We start from the raw sequence: 24,102 nt of genomic DNA on the forward strand, positions 1-24,102 counted from the left end.
GCATTTATTTGTTTGTAAATCCGATTACATGATAACATTATTATTACGCGGAAGCGCTCTCAGACTGTGTACGTCTGTCTTTATCGTTATATATGTATAGTTAAGATGTATATATATACCTTAACTATACTTTTTGTTTCCACTACTACAAATACTATAGATCTATATATATATATATATATATATATGTATATATATATATATATATATATATATATATATATATATATATACTTCGTAATATTTTACAGCAGCCAAATTCCACTTAATTATTCATCAGTCACGATCGAACCCACAAACGGGCCTTCACAGCTAGGTGATAATATCGAAAATAAGTTCAATTTAATTATAATATGCTAATAATAAAACGCTTCCATACATGCAGAGGTAAACAGGCGCAAACACATTTCCATACTATAATTTTCACGACTCTTTCGGCAATTTCTGGCCAAAAACACTCACGCACTTATCATAAATGTCATTTTTGCTCTTTCTAAATACACGAAGTGTAATCATCGACGTGCGATAAGCGCCGAAAATTCCTTATATTAACCGAAAATGAGACAGTTCAATACCGTTTGCTCCAACCAACATTTTGTCAATGTGTACGAATGTCGTGTCTGAGATGTTTTAATGTTACACTTTAAACTGAACCCAGATTTGATGCAAATACTCAGATAAGCAATGCAGTTATTCTTCATGATTGCCGACAAACGGTTGATGATCAGTTAAGATCATAATCGACTTTAGCGATTACCGTAACCATTCCGTTTCACGCTTTCGCTAATCTTCATTGTTTTATTATTCTATTGTTGTTTCAAAAATAAACTTTACGTTTTTTCTGAGCCGACAACTTTCATGCTGATTCTGATGTGTCTCGTTCGCCTTTAGATCGCCTAAGACCATTATATCTGTTAATTTATATAACTTTTATCAACTATTTACATAACAATATTTAATATAAAAGGAGCATTAAAAACAATTTAACATCATCATAAAAATGCATTGATCAATGTATTTTTTCTTCGAGAAAAGCTGTTCGATTTGATAGCAACAAATTAGATATCTCACGTCGTTTGAAAACACTCCAATGTGTTCATTACAGAATCATGTGCCGTCGTTACAGCTTATTATCAGCCGCATAAACAAATATACAACTTGAGTTTAATGCTTTTAAATAATAATGTACTCTTATTCCAATATGCTTATTTTTTATGCTTATTTTCCAAGACTAAGAAAACAATTATATGATATAGAACTAATAGGGGCTATCATCCTAAAATATACGCCTTGTATGGGTGTGGGTGTGAGTGTGTCTGTGCCTACTGAGCCTTGCGCCAGGCGTCGATCAGATGTAACAATGTTCGGAGATTAAAGCATATGCTGGTCTAAGCCAGTTCAGCCGCCAATCATCATCTCGCAATAGACTAACAAAATTGGTAGCCCCCCATCACTAGATTTGCCACTCAGCAACTATACGCAACTAATGCGCATACACACAGTCCTGCCGAGCATGCCTCTAACAATTTTTTTCGTCTCCCTCTTTCTTTATCAACTGTATTAAATATCTACTATTGGCTCACGGACCGTTTTTTTCCTTCCTCGTTCTTCATCATTCTCTCTCTTTCTGCTCTTTCTCTAAAAACAGTAAAGCCTTTACTAATACTAGCAGAACGCTCAAGCAATATTTGTCACGTCCATTTAGTACCATTCACTTACTTAATTACCAATGATCGCCAGACTACAACTGGTCTGCCACTTCCAGTTTTTTTATTACTAAGCTCTAGGGCATTTGTTCTATGCGAAAAATGCCTTCAGCTTACTCATTTTATCATTCCTCTTTTTACCAATGCTAACATCACGACTATGCATTATGATTGGTATATCGCACTCGGCGAATGTACAAGCCACAAGCGATAAAGGTGCTCTCGCCTATTTTCATCTATTCAGAAATCACTTTCTTGAGAAAGGCTTTTGCGACCATTGCGGATTGATGATGTGGCTGAACTGCTAACTTTCATTTAAATTATCAAAAGATAACTGACCGAAACTCATTGCCATCACGCAGCGTCTGGCTGTGATTGGACTATTTATGTCGAAGGGTCTTCCACACGGAACATTGATTGTTTTTCATGTTTTTGTTCCATCTGGGTTTTTCCATCCGTAAATAGCTAATAATAGAAGAGAAAGCTACCTTTTGAAGTGAACAGAGATAACTCGGTAGATTTAATGAAGGGCCGTCCTGGCATACCCTTTAATATTGTATATGTCGTCTGTGTACTCACTTTCGATAACCTATCTTGCCACATTATTTGTTGGCGCTTGCTTCTTTCTTATTTGTTGCCGTCATCTGTCTTAAGTATATGATTTACTATGCACACTCACACTTATTATTTTATATTAGTATTAGTGAAGGTTGTTGGTCTGCTATAGAGTCCAATGCATCGGTCGTCTGTTTCTCGTCCGCATCGCTCTTCACACCATTTTTTGATGGAAGGCCTCACTGCGCCTGTTGCTGCTTCTGCTGTTACTACTGTACGAAAATCGGCTTTATTAGCTGGCTGCTATCGTACTTGTGCAATTGTGATAATAGAATGAGTTGGCGCTCGGACCAGCCAGCTGTCGTTGGCTTTCATGTCGTGGTTTTCGGGGGGGGGGGGGGGGAAGCAATATGGCGACACGACATGACAAAAAGTATGCAAGGTTTAGTCCTAGAGTATGGTGCATTTCTTTTTCTTCTGTCCACTGGCTTTTTTGGCACCGCTCTGATTGGTCTGCTGCTCAGCCCGCTTCTTGTCACGTATCAGCCGTAATAAGTCGTAAAAGACCTTATCGACGTTCATACACGTTTTGGCAGACGTTTCAACGTACGGAACATTCCATTGACGGGCACGTTCTTCGGCCTCCTCCACGGTCACCTGATATTTTGAAAGAACGACAAAATGACCGTGTAGCAACAACTGTATAATAACACTTTAAGTTACTAGAAAAGTTAGTCAGAGTTTCTATTCTATTAGAGTATATCCACTGTAATCTAAACGATAGTTAGCGATTCGCACTTTTATATCGCAATATACTTTTTGTGCTGATTTGTCTTTGTTGATTGATTTGATTAATGGAGTCTAATAAAAAGCAAATCAAGTGGCACTTAAGTCGAAATGAAGATTTTCTCTGCGAAAAGCGTAAATTATTATGAAGGGAACGAGATCGAACTTACCCTTCGGTTAGATTCATCCTTGTCGGCCTTGTTTCCAACGAGAATGAACGGTACCGAATCTTCACCTTTGACTCGAAGTATTTGTTCACGGAATTCTCTCGTGGCCTCGAAATTCTCGGGTTCATCAATTGAAAACACGCAGAGGAAACCTTCACCGGATCGGAAATACGTGTCCCTTATCACGGCGTAATCTTCCTGTCCAGCTGTGTCGAGAATGTCTATCTGAACGACCTCACCATCGAGCATTACTTTGCGGCGATACGAGTCGGCCTGTAAGAAGGCAAAAAAGGCGATAATTCAAGTACTAAACGTGGCTAGAATCGCGATTGGTCCCCTGCGGCATTATTATATTATGCGAAAATGAGCACCATTAGAACTAATACATATATATATATATATATATATATATATATATATATATATATATATATATGTATGTATATCACGTATTACCTTTGTTGGCTCGTAATCTTCGATGAACTCAGCGTACATGAACTGCAGCGTGAGTGCAGATTTTCCGACACCACCGCTACCGACCATAATCACCTTGTGCATTTCAGGCTGTTGTTGTTGACCGCCCGTCTTGGTCCCCGTCCCTCCTCCCCCAGCGCTACCCATTTCGGATCTGTCGGATGAGAATCCGCTGGATCCTGATCTATCGTACGATCGCAACGAAAAAAGGCTCAAATTAGAAGTTAGAAGGGCTGCAAACGAAATAACGATTTGCGCGTCACTGTTTTGAAGCTACCTCTATAGAGTCAGATGTACAAGCATACACGTAGCAGATGTGCACATTATGAAACGGTCAATGAGAACGCGATCAGTCAGACAGCAAGAATATGTAACAGAAAAGCAAAACGAGCATGTTTCTCGCAAATAGAAGGGTTTGCTTGTCGACACCTTCGTAATAGCTCATAATTATACGTACGATAATAAAAATGATCGCAACAGCGCATGCCAGAAACGAACCATAAACCGCTGGAAGTCAATCATACTAATTGTGTACAACAGTCTGTACTGCAGATTGATGCTCTCCGCGTAGAGCGCAAAAATAATATCATGAAACAAAGTAAAGCACAAAATAGATAAGAACTTACCAAACACCAGAAACGCAAGGCAATCGAGTGTATCTGGTAAAATTTGACTTGGCCTGTATACATAAAGGTCTGAGGAGAAAGCTAATGTCCAAGCGTCGTTTTCGCTCAACGTACAATTTACAAATGCTTATAGCTGTATTGAATGTAATATTTTAAAGATAAGCTAAGTTTTTCGGTATAAAGACGTACTTTTGTCGTATGATAATTTCGAGACTGTCACAGCACTATCTAACGCAGTCTCAATGACACCCGAAATACTTCAACTGTTGTTCTAGAAGAGGTATCGTGTCCCGAAGGTCGTACTACCTCGTCTTTTGGCGCAGTGCTTGTTTCAATCAACAAGAATTGAAACAAAGATTATGTTGATCCCTCAAATCGAGCGATCCGAAGTTAACATTTCAATTGGACACTTATGTTGGGGATAGAGTATAGAATCTTTGCGTGTTCAAATCGACACTAGGTCGAATGAAACCTGGAGATATGATCCATTTGAAGCGAATATTAAAGATAAGGGTATGATCAATACAATCGGGAACAATTCAAGACGAGTTTTAAAGTTCAAATTCAAGGCGCGATCACAACGGGTTTCGAATTCTAATCTATGACGCATTGCCATACTCATTATGAACTCACAATGTGATGACTAATAATGCGACATTGTCTTCTGCCGTTATTTGAATAAAGAGCTTATTTTGTATCAAAATTGATAGATATATCGTTACACGTATATTGGTGGTTTTTAGTTATTACGGCGTATTATAATCCATGGTGCTTGTTTAAAATAGAAGAAGTTAGTCTTCACTTCCGTATGAAAAGATGTAAGTTGAAGCATTAGTTGGGGAATTCACCGTTCAAATTAGATAGGTACAAAAAGAGCTCTGAGAATAAGAATAATAATATTAACAATAAAGCAGTCGAATACAACGGAGATACTAGTTTGCCGTCACCCATATCACCTCATAGCTTAGCTCATAGAAGATATTATAGAATGAACGCTGCATACTCAGCAATGATAAAAGATGGCGCTAGCTGCCGTGAAGAATTAGCGTTAGTTAAATAATCAATGAACTAGCATGCATTTAACCAGTTAACTGACAAGTAGTGCCCCACTGGAAACGTCGCAACCCTCACATCTGCTAAAAGAACTGCCGAGGCATCTAGCTTAGCAGTCGCTGTAATTGTCTATATCAGCAAATTTTCCGTTGATTTCAAGCTTCTTCGTTATAGATCACCCCACAAATTTCACAGCTAACCAATATATACTGTCACATTAAGGCCATATGCACAAATATGGTTTAAATGAAATGAAAAATACAATACTTTAGACGAGTTTGAAGCACCAAGTAAATAATAGCGCGTACATCGTTCATGACAATTAGCCGGACGCTAACGGAACTAAGCAAACTCGCGAATTTGACTGTTTTCTTTGCAGTCTTGTTCCGGCGGCAATCATGTATATTTGTCTACACTCGACGATACGGAGGAAAGAAATAGCTTAACATGTTGACAAACGTTGGCTACACAGATATTGCTGACCATACGACAAGAGTACAGCATAGACACAGCTTGAAGATACTGTAACCTCCATCTTTTGGCCTCAATATCGCAGTTCTTCCTTATCATCACCGAGCAGTATGGGTAAACGGCTTTGCTCTTAGAACCGTCGTTGGTACAGCCAAAGATCGAACCATCAGTTTTTGTTAATGCCACTAATTCTCATTACGTGTGGCCTCTGTCGTCAGATTTTACAGTAAGAACACGTCTACAGTGCTCTTTAATCGACCAATCGAACAAGAACGAGCAACGTCTTTTTTGTATAGAGTCCCGTCGATACACAAGCGGATACGGCTGATCGATGGACTGGTGAATGAAGGAGTGTCAACATATGTGATCGATCTTATTTTTTCCTAAGAGGATAATCTAAAGTTCATCAGCAAATATGTATTAGATGCTCGATCGCAAGTGTTCACACTTCATGTCAGAACCAAGGCAAAGTAGCTTAATTATTTATTATAAGTCATTGAAACCTCCTACAATAAATAAAACACTCAATTGGCCTAAATTCGTCGTATTTAGAATGAGCCTATGCATAACTCGCTCAAGCTATTATTCGACTATAGAAAACGGATCGATAATTCGAAGCGAACCGTAGCGCGTAAATGTGGAAAAATAGAGTTGTGGTACAACAATAGCCGTACTTTAATGCTATATGTTGCTAAACAGTGGAGCAGACGCCAGTCAGCTAAGCAAACCACTGTCGTCTAGTAAGTCTAGTTTAATTTGCGAAATAAATTCTTAATTTAGCTAGAATTGCTGCAGTCAGTTATGCGGGACGAATAAGCTATATCTAGTTGCATAAGGACAACATAGATTTAAAGCCATCGCTTTCAATTACACATCTCGACAAAGGTTTGTCTTTTCAACCTGCGAATTTCACTCTTTTTTAATTAAAGTTCAACATCAAATTTTCGCTTGCATGAAGATGACTCTATGTGTAATGATAGCGTAGTCAAAAGCCTCATTTGAAAGGATACTTCTATTAACCGCCTGTGTATTATAGGGGTTGTCTGAAAATATTCGGCAATATTCGGCAAAGGTTCAGTTTGTGACTTAATACTTCGGTGTTTTTGGCTAATTTTATCTTTCTTTCAACAACTTACCACACGTGACGCGTTTCTAAGGTTTCTCTTTATGTTTTTGTTTGACTTATTTGAATTGTTCGTATTTTACACATTCATGCATTTCTCTACGGTATGGGGCTGCTATCTTAACACTCGTACCGTTAATCGCTACTAAAGAACCACAACCTGTGCGACCCAATCTTGTCCGGTTGTGACTAAGCATATTCGTTGTGCGGCGCTGCTTCTGACATCACGGTCGACTTAACGTTCACGTGCTTCTCAATCGGGTTTAAGTTAGGTCTTCAAAGACTAATAACGACGTTCCTTATGACTTTTAAGACAACGTCTAAACGAGCCTTCATAAAATACCTAATACGCATACATAGTACCGTCTTTTCTGCTTTTTGAAATAGCTGCTCGATTAGTTCAAGCCATCAATAACAACAGTAGCAACAGCTACTGCTGCGTGCGAATGAACGGCTTCCTCTGACCGCCAGGCTGCTTGCTCTACACCATGGTGCTTTAGATAGTCTTCAGCATCAGCTGGTAAGCGAATAAGCAGTCAGCACATAAATAGCACAAGGCATACTTTTGTCAATCTAAGCAAACAATAGATGCCAATGGTAAACTCATGTGGAAGCGGTTATCGCGCACAACGAAAACGACCATGGAAAATGACGGCCATAGAAAGCGCAACAACAGCTCAATTCAATTATTCAAAGTATTTTCTCTATCGGTTTTATACGATGAGAAGACGAACTATAGAAGATATTAGGCGATGAGCATCGGACTCGAGTTGCAACGAATACAACCGACCCATAGAGAAAGGGTAGTCACACTACACTGTGGAGGCTAGCTAAACTATGAAGAAGCTTTAGCTCACCTCCTTGATCAATTGTTCGCTTACTTCAAAATGGCATAGTAGCTAGTGAAAATAGGTCGGAACAGATTTGCAAAACGGAACAGAAGCCTTCGGAATGTGTACAGGCACATTTCCTTTCAGACTGTTACAGTTAGAAAATTATTATATTAGCCTATACAACCGCGGTGAGTTTGTGCCATCGACAAGCACGAACGTTTTACGTCAGCATTTCTAATTAACATGTCTAGTTTTTATGAAAATTTAGCTCACTTCAAGGTAGAACGCACGTACATATAATGATGGCAATAACCGTCTGTTCATGAGACACAAAAATGTAGATATCTGCATGCGACAATTGGCTGGTAATATTTCCGTATCGTAAGAAAAACATACACTTTCATATGGAATAACTCATTCATGCTTATCGAGAAGAGCTGCGTCAGTGCACCGACCAGAATAGATGCACAGCTTAAATCATTCAATAGTATCATCCCACAAGCATTCTATTCGACAGGACATGAACGATAGTGTAATTGGCTTATATATTATACAAATATTAGAGCAAAGCAAAGATGTAAACACACACGATCAAGGTATGCACAGAAGGACTGAATGAGTCATCTTACCGTCGCCTTATTGCCGTAACTTCAATCGCAACAGCAACTATCACCGTTGCGATAAAACGCCATGAAATTAGTTGGAGCGTTATGGTACATTGGCTTTCTGTCCAACACACTTTCCCATTTGAATGAACGTTTGTCTATGTTGAATTATTAGTCATATTGTTATTAGTCGCAGTCGAGTACCGGTCTAAGCTATAAAAGTGTGTGTATAGGGATTGGTAATTTATCTTTATACGTGATGTATGTTTCGAGCGCGTCAACTGCTATTGCTGACTGCTGAGACGCGCCCCGAACCCCAACGTGAGTCAGCCACTAGCGTACCTTTGCATTTCGTTTGCGGCATGAGCAGGCTTCGAGCCGTTGCTCCAGTTCAATGATGTTTTGGGATTAACTTCACATGTTGTCGAAGGTCGGACGATAGGCCACGGCTGCTGGTACCCTGAGTCGATAATAACGTCTTTTCCAGATGCCATACAATCGCTAACGGCGCTCCGAATATAATTGACGAAGATATTGTTAGGAAAACTTGTCTAGAAAAAGGTGATTCCTCTATTACCTTCTTGATCAGTCGACTGATTTCCTCTAGTTAGTTGGAACAGACTTGCTTCCGACTAATAGATCGAATGTATCTGTTGCCGTTGGAGCTAACCTCTGGTCTGAGAAGTGTTAGGTTAGATAAGCTTTTTGAATTTGTTCTTCATTCGAAAGAATGTGTGATCCTAAGAACCCGATAGATAAATTTTATTCTAACTTTCGTGGTAATGAAATGAACAAACAATACTGAAAGTATCATCACTAGTTTGTGTTCATGTGAACGATATTATAAGAGATCACGCTCACTCAACAAGGCTTAAATAATTAATTAAATCCTCAATTTCGTTTAATGCGCAAAAATACAATATTTTCCTAGTTGATATTCCATTGCCAGAGCAAAATACAAACAAAACAACATATTGTATCACACAATGTGCGTTTCTCGGCTTTAGAACAACAAGCGTTTCGACATTGATATCGTAGGTGATAACTTATAAGTAAGCTTGGGTGATTATCGGTGCGTTTGTTCTGTAGCACTATTCCATCTATGGAGTGCCATGCGAATTATTCAAGTGTCACACAGTTTGCCACAATTGTGTATGTTCCTAGTTCTTGTGTCGCTCTACAATATAAGCTAGACAGCAATAGAATATGCTCAAACGCTGACGCATTCGAATCGATCACTTTCAGGCCAGGCTTATACAGCAACCGTATTCAGCTACTGATAACTATTGAGAAAAAAAAAATACATATATATATATATATGGATATACTAACAATTAATTCACCATTTGTTTATCGCCAATACTATCATAGTATGAATCGTTTCCTTTCGTTAGTTTATCTAGCCCACTAATAGGAAGGTGCTGCCACCTGTCGATCACACCCTTTCTTCCCCCTCATTTTGTATTCGATGCCATGGGGGCCCGTATTGGTCAATCGTCGTATGTTTTACTATATTAACTAGACATAATTAACGTTATGAGCAGTTCTCTAAACGATAACTGACAGAGAGGACTCTGTGTGTTTATTAAAGCGAGCGAGTGGTTCCGTTTTAAACAATTCAAACAGTTACCTGGGCAAAATTATTTGTCCAGATTTGGTTAAGAACAATATGTCTGATGCCCGTGAATGAAGTCAGGTGCAAAGCTTCATTTCGTGTTCAGTCATTCCGCAGTACAGTCATTCAATCAAGTGTGCAATTGGCAGAACCGCAAGGCGATTCTGCAAAGTAAATGGATGTAGCAGTTGTCACCCTTTTCAACGTTTTCCACACACTTGCTCGTTAATCGCTAATACTACAGTAAGCTCGATCTACCTATAAAGAACGCAACTAGTTAGATAGTGCATACCGCCACATAGGCACAATCAAGCAGCTTATCATTGCACTCGAACAGCCCGGTTGTTGAAGTCTTTTAGGAGTAAAGATTGCTAACGCGTATAATTTATCTATGTAGGCAAATAACGATTTCGAAGTGCCCCGTCAGTTTTCAAGCTGCAACGGGCGGCGTATCTAAATCTATATAACGAGATTTTTTTAGCTGATACTTTGTATGGCCAGTGATGGTAATCTCTGTACAATAGATCACCCCATAAGGATTTCTTAATTTATCTCCATGATTGCACTTCCCTTCAATAGCGTACCGGCAAAAAATTTAAAACTCACTTTGAATACGTGCCAATAATGATAATGAAAATACAAACTAGTCAAAGTTTCTTTTTAACTGAATTTAAAAACCTCTTTCTACGTATAGTCAGCGCTTTAAGCACTAGTGAATATTTTGTTAAAATGCGAAATTCGCCACTTGCCATTGTCATTAGTAAAGTAGCTTTGCTGGTGGTACTGAATTATGTGTCGACTTGTTATAAACGTTTCATATAGGCAATGAGATAGTCGCGACAACGTAAACGTGTTCGTGCTCCTAAGTAGGATACTCGAGAGTCGGCCTTTCCGTCAATATAGCAGCGGCGGTTGACCAATTACACAGGCTGACATGCTGTCGAAACAACCGCGTCAGGTCTTCGACCTAAACTACAACAAATGCACCAGTGGTTCAAATATAATTTATCTAGAAGCGCGTGACAAACTCTAGCTTATTTACGTCCATAGCCTGCCATAATATAGCTCGAATTATAACTTATCGAGTTCATCATTATAAAGAGGTTACTATAGCATATTAATGCTGGCTATCAACACGGCACAGCAGCAGCAGCAAAATATATACCGTGTAATGTGTAAATACAAAGGTAAATGCCAAACCGTGTGCAGACTGCGTAAACTCCAAATAAAATCTGATTTCCCTGGTAGACTTATATTAATGTGAAGTAAGGGACTGGTGTTCTTTGAGATTTTTCATAGTCAATAAGTGGATCGAAGCCGTAAGGCCAAAATCAGAGCGAAGTCTCTAGAACTGAAAGAAAGTCTAAATCCTATGAGTCTACTCATTCATTGCATAATAATTTCTTTATGTATTATAAATTAATGTATTCTCTAAACGGGTTTTTAATTTTTGTCGAAGAAGCACACCTTTTAGAAATTAGAACACTTAAAAAATAATTAATCAACAGCTGAATATCGCTTGTAAGTAAAATTTATATTTTTAATAATTGTTGTAGAAGTGTTCCAATAAAACCTTAACTTAGCGTGGAAATGATATTTTTAGAACGGCTTTATGTTTTTTAATGGTAAAAACACATTAGACTCTACGATATATGCGCTTCATATTTTAAGATATTAAGTTATTTAGTAACGTATTTATTAATGTGTGTAGGTTTCACATTGTTTCTTATTTCGTCCGAGCATACATTTGGATCGATTCATAAAGCGCGAAACCTAAGTCGTTTGCAGATGGTAGGATCGCTTAAAATATTGTACGTTAGCAGCGATAGCTATTGAGATTTAATAAACTGTTGTCTTTTTTATTATTATTACGAAACGCTGTCGCTTTGCTAATTCAGATGTTGATGACAGGCTTACTATACGTGTCGTAGTCGATTTAGCGTCAGATCTTATCAGCTCTAGTTTGCTGTCACGGCTCGACCTCAACTCAGCTTGTCTGAAAGGCTTACCGAGGAGAGAGCTCCAGAGAAATGATCATCACTTTTTTACAACACGGCGTCTTTTTGTGACGACGACAGCTACCAACAATCTTAAGTAGATAATCTACGTGGAATCAATTTAATGTACTATTATATTATTACATACATACTCCACTCTCATATAACTGGTATAACTTAGCTAAGACATTTCATAATGATAATAATTGTTTTAGCTATTTAGTTTCGGGGAAAACAGAAAAAAGAAAAACTATGTTTAAGTCCCCAATCGACAACTAAATGCCTAGGGAAATAATACAAAAAATTGCATAGCCATACGAAATACCATCAGAATCAACTACATCGGCAAAAATCTGGAGGATTTCCACTTGGTCGAGTTGGTAGCTGCTGAGCTCGCGGCAGTAGGTTAGATAAGAAAGGCTGATAAAGGCGGAAATGCTGGCAAAAATCACACTGAAGGTCGGGCATCGAACGATCAGACGGCATCGTCTAATCCTGTCAAGATATACATATATGTTTAAGTATAGGGAGCGTCTATATTGAAATTTCTCTTATACTTTGCTAAAACTCTATATAAAACAAAAACAAACATTTTGACAATTTCTTTTGCGCCAAAAGTGTCGTTTTATGAGGGATATATTCAGTTAACACGATCCCTATCTTCTGTATTCACAGCTTCGATTCGTGATCTAAATTACCAACTGCTCAATTTAAAAATATTCCTTCTTTAATCTGCAAGTAGCTTTTAGTAGTCATTTTGCGTTGAGCAATACTTGTAGATCTAAACTTGCCAAAGCGTAGCTCAGACATGCTAAATACAAAAAGCTATAATATACGTTTTAGAAATTGTGATATATTTGAGGCTGATAGCAAGCTCTCAGTTCCAAGATTGCTCAAAACTGCCAAAAAAATTAAGATATGCAGAAAAGACGGACCTTCTGTGCATGATCTACTTGGCACCTGACATTCTTCTCTCTAAGATGGCCCCTAATTCCTATATTAAAAGGCCTAGATGTACCAAAAATTGTTTTTTTGAGCTATTTTGATGAATTCTTAAATATTTAACAAATCTTATTGAGGATTTTCCGCTGTACCTCATAAAATTCTTCCTCGGGTGTTTTACACGACGCCTGGCAATAAAGCAGACCGCGAACTTTAGGCAAAACAAAAGGTCTTTTTAAAAGAATATCGATAATAGCCGATTTTTGCTCGAAATCCGAGTCCAAATCCAACGACGTGTTATTTTTCGCCATAACAAGCTTCTCGTGTTGTTCTAAAAAGTTTTGATTTTTGCTAAATACTAAAAATAGTGAGTAAATGCATGCCCGTTACGGTAAACAGTTTATCGAAGTTTTCATTAAGTTTAACGCATCACTTTATATATCGTAAAAACTTTTTTTAAGCGAGAAACGGTTTCTAGTAAGCCGTTCGATATCGGAAGGTATAAAAAGGAGCCGTTATCAGTTGACGTCGTCCAACAATGAAGTCTACACACACTAGTACTAAGATGTTTTCCTTCTAACAATGTGAATAGTGTTCAATAGAACTGGATGAGTGCGATTCGAAAATCGCACTATATTAATTTGATTTTATCGAATCAAATACTTCTGGTTATACGAGCCAAATACCTAAAAAGTGATTTTTTAGCAATTACCGTCTTTGTACCTGTCGCGCGGTCATGGTCATTTATATTACCTGATATATTACTACACAAAACTTGTTTCCCGATTTACGGCCCATTAGCGCTCCCCGTCATAAAAAGTCATTTACGGTCAAACCAAGATAAGGAAGAAGTATGACGACAGAATTACAAGCTGCCACAGGAATAGCTTTTATGTGGACAGTTTCTAACACTTGAAATGCTCCTAAAAATCACCAAACCACAACGTCTACTTGAGAGAAAGACAGAAGGCGAAAAAGCAGCATTTTTCCCCTTGATAAACGTTGAAGTTGTGGGGGCAAAAAAACAATGTTGTAGGCAAAATCATCAACTCATTAGGTGGAAACCAATTCTGGTTTGTAGTATAAGATCTGAAACTTGTGCATACAATAACAGAAGACAAGTTTGCATTACAACCACAAAGATCCACATAGATAAACTATTATCAATCTGCTTATTAAAACTATTTTCATTGTTACTGCAGATTTGAGGTATACTATTTTTCTTGCTAGCTTTGTTATTATTGTGTTCATATTGCTTTTGCAATATCCCTGCTTTTTTTTCATCTTAATTGAATTTGCGTGTAACGACCACTATGATCCGGTGGCCAACGCGCACAATTCGAATCTGATTTGACAACAGTCGAAAACACATGGGCCATATTTTTTTCAGAACTACTGCTCGCGTTTCCTCTGAATCGTCGTTACAGGTACAATGACCACTACGATAGTTGTAGATTAGCAATGGCATCTGGCTGTAATGTGAATATTAAGTGTCCCTATCTGCGACCACCCACCTTTTACCCCCATTTTAACGTTATCCTAGTTTTGATTTGAATTATTTCGGCATCTTGCCTATGCGTTCGGGCATATTTTCATTGAATGAATTGATCCCTCGGCACAACTTACTCAAGTTTATCGCATGTCATTGCACTAGCACTCACTGTTATGCGCTGTTTACGCAAGGAAGATGGGATCGAGGTTAGACCGTTGCCGTTGTACGGCAGGCGACTAGATGCACGAACGCGGAGTACTGCCACAGCTTCCTTTGCCAACCAGGACCGTCGAAAGTCTTAGAAGTCACGATCGCTATCGACAGCCGTCGCGAACATGCTAAGCATGAAGTTAAATGTTAATGTTGTCGCTGCCGCTAAGTAGGCACTTGTCTTGGTTGCTCTTGCTAGCAAGCAAAGCTAACATCGGTCCGACCAAAAATTGACCCCTTCTTCCCGTCTTCCCCGTCATAGCATCCTTATTTCGCGTCCCGTGTCTGCTACCCCTTTCTATTTTCGAGCCAGGGTAAAAGCTGGTGGACTTCGCAGCTCAATACAGCCTCTGATGTTGGTGCGGCCTGTCTGAAGTTGTTGCTGCTGCTGCTGTTGTTAGAACAGCAGGTGTTGTTCGGTTGAGTTGGAATATCAGCCGCAAAACAGCAGTAGATGCGGCCGACGCCGAAAGCAGTCCATTGCATCGACTATGTGGTAACTAGCAAGACACTTAACATAGTTATGGATGAAACCTCTAAGGGCTCGTAAAAAACGAATAAAGCAATAAGGATTCTAAAGTAATATCAGTGATAGATAGTTTCGCATACAGTCGGACAAACATCATACTGCCTGTGGGCTGCTCGCTTCGTTTAAAACTGATTGTGAAACTAGCTGTCGTATACTATCCACTCACGTGCCCAATCAGACAATAATCCTTTCGCAGGCTTAGCTTAGACGTGTCATCCAGTACCAATAAGTACGCTGCGACAAATGCTCTCGCGAACAGGAACGTTCGGTGGCTATCCTTTTGACGCCTAAAATATTATCGATACATAACATTAATACTGATTCTGTAATGAGTAATAGAGAAAGCAGTGGATCGGATGAGACCAGAAGGGCAATAGTGGTAGAACTAAACTTAGTTTCAATTCAGGCTGTTCCACTCAAACGTTGTACAGCGTTGTTGCTCATCATAGGTAAACTATGTGTAGTGGGCCAACCGTAGATCTGGCCAACAAGAACTAGAGCGATGATTTTCGGGAGACCCTCCCTACAGCTTCACACTTAGAAGATCTGTTTGTCGTCCATTTTAGACACGGGACCAAATAAGGACATCAAATTAATTGTCTCATTTCAGCCACCAGTAATGTTTTGCAAAAATTGTCTACTATTGCTGTCAGCTCGCAAATGTGGAACTGTGAACTGTAAAATGGCCAACTGATAAAAAAATAAAAAAGTACGCCGCAGGCAAGCATCAGCCACAGTAACAACTGAGCGTGATAAAAATTGCTAACACTATGCGCTGTAATCCGAAGTTTTAGGATGAGTCGCCGGGCGGCAACGACGCTAATCATAACATCAACAGCAGCAGCAGCAGCAGCGACGACGACGACGACAGCAGTGGGCAGAGCAGCGAGAGTTAGAACAGCTACAGCAAAAAAAATGTAGGACAGGAATAGGCAACTTTTATTTTTACTATTGTGGATGCCTCTTCTGGAAAGTTAGAGTCTCCGTTAAACAGAACTCAATAGTTGGTCATCCGTTAAATCCAAAGGCCTGATCGGCTCTGCGCCACCGTCAACAGAACATCAGATATTGTAGCTATACAGCTCTTCTATTATTAGCAGTGTGCAAGCTAGTCAGCAAAACCGGATCGGTATTTTTTGAAAGCACCGATATTATATATATAGAGCCTTAACGAAGTACAGCAAACCAGCCACAGGGAAGAACAAGACTCTTTGTGTTTCAGCACCGTGGTAGCAGCTAGAATTGCAGGAAGGCCAACAGCTGCAGACGCATTGACGATAGCATAAGAATGGCGAATTACCGAAATATAAGCTGATTGCAATTTGCGAAAACCCACAATCATGAATAGTTCTTCGTTGTGACCACTACTGACGCGCATCTATAACTAGGAACACTCATTTACATGCTGTTATCAAACGCTTAACGCTTTATTGGTTCACGGTTGTTTATTGTCATCGTTTTGAAAAGAAAAGACAAAGCCAGATGTAAACTTCTTGAGGTCCTGAGGGATACCGGTACTTGACAATTTAATCCGTTGGGACAGATTATCGCTGTTGTTTGATACACTAATTCGCTCTAAGAATAAAATACTTTGCCTAATATTTGTTTCACTTATCGTTAGTTAATAACAAAATGGTTCCATCACGTTTAAATAGTATTTAGAAGAAGCTTTCATTTCAGGTAAACAGCAGGTGAATTCTCGACTAGCTATTCCACAAAAGCAGGTCAAGCGTTTTGACACAATTTCCATTAGAAGGAAGGTTATTTTTAGAGTATATATATATATATATATATATATATATATATATATATAAACAGCTTATTAGTGAATGGAATTGGCAAAACAAAATGAGCCAAAAGTTCACATACGTATGCAGGGCGTATGTGCGCAATGTAAACAAATAAAAGCGACAATACTGTAACGATCGGGCCGGAAACCGACTGCTGCTCTAGAGCTTCGTTAGCACCATCGTTATACGATTTATTCGTTGACCTGAAATACGCCCAAGCCAACGGACGCATCCTTCTTTAGGCAGCTCGTAAAGCACTACATGACGGATTTAAAATTGAGCATTTGTATGATATGTACCGAAGAAAGAGAATCACCTAAAATACAGAACAAATACATATAATTTACAAACAACGTTGCATGTCTCGTAACCTGCATGTCAACAGCGACAACGTCTCCTCTTAACAAAATATACAGCCATTTATTTAGGCAAAGCATAGCGGACGTACGTCCATAGTTCAATTTTAAAAATCTTACTTTACAAATTCATTTTGTTCAATGAAAATAAGAGCAACATCGCACAAAAGAGAGCGTCGGCGTCGTTAATGTAGCAGTTTGATAATTGGCTGGCCCGTCGGTGATCATCAGTATACCTACGATGGCTTCAGTTTATACAGCCGCTCGTACACACGTATGGTAACACCTTCCCGAATGCATATTATATGCATACGTTACAACGGAAGGATAAATAAATGCAGAGCAGAAGCGAGGTTCAATTAAGAAACTTTGTAATAGCTCATTGATGCTACAGGCGGTTTCCATTGGTCATTTCTTGCAAGAGCGCGGCGACATCAGTGTACTTACAGCATGCTTCTATCACTGAATCCCTCCGACCTGCAGCGGTCCGAAGCTGTTTCCAATACCAACAACTAGCGAGTACCCAAGCACCAACCAAATCAGTTAACAATAATAAGTTCTAACGGCTGGTTGGTGACAACAGTTCTTTGTTACGTACGTGTGATGAAAACGCTTGTGTGGTGCACAAAGGTGAAGGCATACAGAGTACTTTAATGAATGGATAACAGATTCAAGGATGAGTGTTCTTTATATCCCGCTACTAGTTTATTTCCTTGTCTGGAGCATTCGAGACTTCCTGTGAAATACGACATGCATTGATCGCCTGTGCACTACAACCAGTCTACTACAGTCCTGGCGTTCTATACAGAGGAATGATTCCCTATAATGCGCTATACATGGCCTACGCAGGGCGCGGATTTTTCCGCTCTTTAAGCACAATATTGTGTGCATCGTTCTCGTCATTAGCACAGATAGCGGACCCACGTAAGCGAAAGTGGTCTTAACTGAACGGAAACGAAAAATGTGCAACAGGTTGCACATTTTACATAGCAGCGGTCAGCAACATTCTGTCGACAATGAAACAATTGCTATCTTTAGAGGATGATATGACGAGAAATCATTCCCGTTAAAATGGAACATCTCTGATCCGTGTAGCAGCAACGCCGAAACATGGCGACCAGTATATTACACCTAAACTATGCTAGTTTCAGCAAGAAGACTACAAATTTCGTTATAAGGTGGGGGACAGAATCACAAACGGAAAGTTCATCCAAATAATGTCTACACGAACACCATAAAAGCCAAATAGCAAATAGTGAAAGGTCTAATAGACTAAAGTACATAAAACACAAAATTAAGAAGTTAGTAACATATGATAGCTAAATTTTTGAGAGAATATATAAAATAATCGAATGTATCATGCCAATCCTAGCTAGTTGCATGCTTCATTACTCTGGATGAATTGTGGTCACCGATTGACTGCTACGTTCAATCGTCTGGTCATTTAGTCGTAGACGTCGATGTGTAGTATAATAGCACAAACGCCTATCGCGTAGCATTGTTGATTTTTGCAACGGCAATCCATTGTTACCAAGAATGAGGCCAAAACTCGATGTATTCGAATGAAATGCCTGCACTTATTTTTAATTTCACCTATTTACCCAACAGAGTCGAAAGCTTAATGACGCTAGCGAAAGCTTAAACTGACGACTAAGATCTTCAGAAAAAAAGTGGCCAATCACGAACAATGGGTGCACATTAGTTTCTGCGTTAATGCCGAGTTTGAGCTTGAGACGTTAGTTGTACAGCAACCAACGTTGCAGATCTCTATCAGAATCGAGCAGAAAAGGAAAATCGACAAATACGAACAAGCCAATGGATAGACGAACAAACGTACTGGGGGATGATTGAAAAACAGACGCAGAAAATAAGAGAGCGAAATACGAAAAAAACGCTAAAAACCGTGCGTACACGTGGCCTTCTCATACGACTCCTAAATACGAGGTGAACAAAAAACGCAACAGACAGAATTATCTTCGATCTTTATATAACAAATGCAGAGACAGGCAGATCTGCCGTACCCGACCAAGCGATTGCTGCGTTGCTACAAGCTCTCGGACCGAACATCCCATTGAAGCTATGAGCCGGCAACAACAGAAGCTGAGGTAATATCCGAAATTCTACCAGACTGAACGTGTATGAGGGCATAGGGATTGTTCTAGAGGGTAACAGGCAAACTCACTGCCGACAGCAGAAAACATCGCGGACGCGCTGCATCCATTTCGATTGGCTGACGAGCACACAGCACCACCGAGTGCACGACGACATCGCGTGATACGATGATGTTATGAAAGGCGAAAACAAGGCAATCTTCTTTCTTGCAGATGGTGTACTTTAATTAAGGTTTGCACACTTCCCTGAGCTTTGTCCCGGCGAAGCTGACGTTATTCGCAGTTGTGCTTCCGTTTTTCAGCTTGCATACCACTTGTCCGACAAATTATTGAGGATTCAGACGATCCGGAAAACCGGCCAGGTTTTCAGAAGCTCCCACTATCTGCATAGGCCGATCGCACCACTCGTCCTTCTTCACAGCTAGATCGTGCGTGTCTTTGCTGTCTCGTCTCCCAGATGCTAGATAGCTGTCCCACTCGCGCTGCATTCAACTATGACAAATCAATGATGAACCAGTAAATCCACGTACATAGATAAACAGCAGTTTCAATAGTCGCGATCTCCGAGTGATACAGAGGAAATGAACGACACATACATAATCGCATAGATCCACGTGTAAAAAATTATGTATATTTAGGTGCTGCACCTTTCTACGAACATTTCGATCGGGGCAAGGCAGCCTCGTCCTCCGGAATTTGATTTTTTCAGACAACTGTTAATTTTAAACGGCGCCAAACATCAGTTGCTAGTGTATTCGTTATCGCTGCAATTTTTTTGTTGCAACAATGATAATAATTTTGCCTCTGTAGAACAGTGGTTTAAGTTAACATTTTTACCATGCAATGGTCAACGATTAGCGTACCGCACGTCACGTTGCCGGGTGGAACGGAAAAGAGAGAATACAAAAGCACGGAACACAGCCTGTGGACACAGGCGGGAGTAAACATCGGCAGTTGCTACCAACAATAGCACGAGCGTCTTGTTCAGTCGAGTTGAATCGACGTTGTCGTCATCGCCGTTGCTTGACGCTGCTGCTGCTGGCAGCAGTTGGCCCAACAGCAGCAACACCAGCAGTAGCAGTCGTCGTCGTTGTTGTTCGCCGTAGCGGGTAGCAGTGAGTTTTCGACAGCCGCTATTGCATGTGGTACATAAACTGTGTTAGTGGTTTCTTTCTGAAAACGATGCCTGCGAGAGTAGCCATACGGGCAAAAACGGCAGCAGCACTGGCCACAACAATAACGATAGCAGCTTAAATATCGACAACAGCAGCGGTGGTTAGGCCAGCTGCGACGGCGGCTATGATAGCAGCAGGTACGGCAATGAATTATTGAGGAATGAGGGACTGTACCTATCTGTTAGTCAGCGGTGAATAAGTGGACCAAGTATCGCTGATGTACAGAGGTAGAATTCGGCAATAATAAACAAAAACGACAAGAACGATATTAACACCAATACTACGAAGATGGCAACTAAGATATAAGTTTCCAGACGTCATCAACGATTGACGCCGGTTGCTTTTGTTTATTTATTCGTTTTTCTGATTATTAATAGCTCTTACTTGTCTATGGCATTTAAGTTATTACGGTTGTCGACTAGCTACGTGCGGATCTGAACATCTGGCAAGTTGCCTACGTTTTACCTCGATTCGACCTTCTTTAACTGGCTACAGTACGAGCACTACATTCTTCACAGTTGACCATGTGTTTATATTTACGCATGTAGCTGTAATACAGAAGTACTCAGTCATCGCACAACCACAGACGGATACCATAATATTTAGTAATTACCGAAATAGGCTCTTCGGCAGTTTGCCGGTTATCGAAGCTCAAAAAGTAAATATTTTAGATCTGCTATTTTAGGTAATACGAAATCTGCATGAAATCAATGTTTCGCTAAGACTGCGATCGTCTCGCTTCGAATAGGCGAGGCACGTGGAAAGCGACATGCATGCACAAGTAGCCGATAAGTATTATAAGTTGTGATTAAACCATCAGTAGAACCTATCGACATTCTAGAACATTTAAGGGGAATGTACAATTTCATGGCGTACAGTTGCATACATTCCTAAAGACCCTATATATGTATATATACAATATGTGAACGCTGACTTGTAATAATTACAATTCTACCAGTAGGTGACCAGAATCGACAGTCAATTGTCGTCCTGTCGCTTACAAATAATCGGCGAGAGCCACCTGAATACTAACATAGTGCCATTGCGGGCATATTGATTTTTCGTATAACCGGCGGCATAACATTGTTGACTTAATTCGGAAAAAATATTCTTCCTTCTGCTGTTATTGTTTACCATGGCTGATATCAGTTGTCGCCTTTACAACTGATTCTGTGCTTATTATATAATTTTTGCTTCCGTTCGCCATCCGTGGTCAACCTCAATCATTTATTGCTTCTTTTTGGAAAAGTCACTGCCGTACTGTGGGGTAAGCAGGTTGGCGAAGGCACCAAGCTGTAAAGGCCCTTAGAAATGAAAGAGAATTGTTGGTATCCTTCTGCGATCGCCACTGATACCGATCATGATTTATGAGAGAAAGCAAAGGCTACTATAACATATATGGCAGTAAGACAAGTGGGATGTGTTTTTGTTAGCGTCTATGTATGTGTGTTTGTCGTATTAGCGCGACATGCGTTGTCAATCGTCGCAGGCATATAGATAGGAAGGTGCGCAGTGTCGCTTTCAGGAGCTGGATTGGTCTCAATATACTGGCGACTACAGCCCTGTCGTCCGTTATTGATCGGCTGACCGGTGTCTCTTTGTCTTCGATGACTGAAAGCGCGACTGCGATGACGAATCAAGGAGAAACCGGCTGGTATTAAGAGTTCCTTGCACCTTCCGTAGTCGAGCATAGTTGCAAATCTTCAGATGCTTCTTTGACTAACTTTCTTCACATCTCACGCGCCTTTGAGCTTTTCGATCGTCACTTTAAGTGCAAAGCATCCAATTGCTTATACAGCTCGCTCATAGATATGCCTTCTACACACGAAACGACGATTGTAAGTAAGAAAATTTAACATAAACGTTTCGTGACACCTTATTTATTGAAACCAGCAGATATTATAGACCCTGTACTCTCATCTTTCGGTGTCTCAGTCAGTCCCTTTGAATGCACATATACGTTCGTGCATTCATATGCAACTGAAAACACCCGAAGCAATACTATTTTGTTTTCAATTGAGTCTCTATAGCACTGTTATCTGTATCAAAATCAAGTATTGAAATAGATAGCCCGCCGTGTGTTGCGACTCCAAGTATTTAACCAACCTAAAACGACTAACAAGATCATTGAAGAAAATAATCGGAATAGTGAAAAGACCGGATAGAGAATTCCGTTAGAATGATGGTTCTATTTATAACACACTACGGTTAGTCTTATCGTAATATTCGCTTACGAAATCGGTAATCCGTTTTTAGTGAGTTCATAGACGGTTTAAGAACCACTGGCCAGCAATCGAACATCTGTTCAACCGGCATCAATAATGATATTACCAAGCTATTTCTTTTTCATTTTTCTGTCTGCTAACTTACCTGGTCGTCGAACAAGTTGTAAAGTGGAACAGAAAGCTCCGCCTCCTTCTTTGGCTCAGAGGCTTGTCTTCTCTCTATTTGTTGCTGCGCCTGCTAATGTTGTTTTCGTTAGTTTCGTTTGAGTGGTCGCTCTAGGCGCCGTCGTTGTCGTCGTCGTCGTATTCTTCGACTACTAGACACAATCGACGAGACTTTTGTCACACCAACCGGGTGGGGATTGCATGGGGACTACCACCTGGGCCCGCTTCGGTTGTGGGCCGCTATCTCAAAGGGTCACTGATATTTGCGCCGGTATTGCGAAATACAGTGCGGTACGCCTAAAGCCCCTGGGTCGGCAACACAGCTTGGAAACACTCACCGTACAAAATCACACTACACAACAACAACAAAAGACACCAATCAGAAATCATCTCTTCTTGTTGCTTTACCTACCAAATAGCACTACCAGAGTCACCAGAATTAAACCAAACCTCGGTTGTAGTGTAGTCGGAACGCCGCCGCAGCTGCAGCAGCAGCCAAAATACTGCGGTAGCCGTACACCTGTATAGTCCAGCCACTCTATGGGTCTCTCTCCGACTAGTATGTATACATTGAATGGGTTGCAAGAGACTGCTCCAACCACCGCCAATGCTGCTCTGACTCGCCGTCTGCTTTCAGTTAGACTTTTCGGCCACAGACTATCGACTCAACGGGCGCCCTTCCTGCCGCCTCAGCTATCTGCCTGTTCTTCAGCTGCTGCCGCCGACGGAACCACCTAGCCGCTACAAAGCGAGAAATCGAACCAGAATCCAGTCACACGCAGACACACACACAATTCCAAATACCACGACTCTTGTCTACAGCTGTAGCATATAACTGACTCGGCGGCGAACCCTTTAGTCCTCCTGACTGGTTTCGTTTTCGGAACAACAACGATTTAACATGATGACAATAACGTGATGAAGAATGCGCGGCAGAATTTGAATGATGCACCATGTGCACACGTAATGGTTGCTATTGCTACCAGTAATGCAGTGCACATTGGCGCGTCACCAGTAAACAATACTCAAAGCTTGCAATACTCAAAGATAGTCAATAAAAATTATCAAAATGCGGCTTTTAAACAAAAATTTCATG

At 40.2% G+C, this 24,102-nt stretch overlaps 1 protein-coding gene across 4 annotated transcripts; it reads right to left on the bottom strand.

Annotated features, from left to right (window-relative positions):
- Window positions 1–989: 989 nt before the first annotated feature.
- On the bottom strand, window positions 990–23,875 carry Rala (Ras-like protein A). Of its 4 annotated transcripts, none has more exons than XM_086987802.1 (6): window positions 23,457–23,875; window positions 22,987–23,358; window positions 8,742–8,900; window positions 3,671–3,872; window positions 3,218–3,487; window positions 990–2,918 (listed from the first exon to the last, which is right to left on the bottom strand). In XM_086987802.1, the coding sequence occupies exons 3-6, from the start codon at window positions 8,891–8,893 to the stop codon at window positions 2,712–2,714; spliced, it is 831 nt and encodes a 276-aa protein (XP_086843928.1). In that variant the 5' UTR covers window positions 8,894–8,900; window positions 22,987–23,358; window positions 23,457–23,875; the 3' UTR covers window positions 990–2,711. The 4 variants fall into 4 exon arrangements, with proteins under 4 accessions (XP_086843928.1, XP_086843929.1, XP_086843930.1 ...); XM_086987803.1 differs by lacking the exon at window positions 8,742–8,900 and adding an exon at window positions 19,513–22,434; XM_086987804.1 differs by lacking the exon at window positions 8,742–8,900 and having other exon boundaries at window positions 23,457–23,874.
- Window positions 23,876–24,102: the final 227 nt, after the last annotated feature.

Source organism: Varroa destructor, unplaced genomic scaffold (genome assembly GCF_002443255.2).
Source record: "Varroa destructor unplaced genomic scaffold, Vdes_3.0 BEIS01000004.1, whole genome shotgun sequence".
NCBI classification, from domain to species: Eukaryota; Metazoa; Arthropoda; class Arachnida; order Mesostigmata; family Varroidae; genus Varroa; species Varroa destructor.

Coding starts and splice junctions, on each gene's coding strand:
- Rala (XM_086987802.1), bottom strand. CDS start 8,893: ATGGCATCTGGAAAAGACGTTATTATCGACTCAGGGTACCAGCAGCCG. Junction 3,873..8,741: donor GCCGCAAACGAAATGCAAAG/GTACGCTAGTGG, acceptor ATCGTACGATAG/ATCAGGATCCAGCGGATTCT. Junction 3,488..3,670: donor AAGATTACGAGCCAACAAAG/GTAATACGTGAT, acceptor GCCTTCTTACAG/GCCGACTCGTATCGCCGCAA.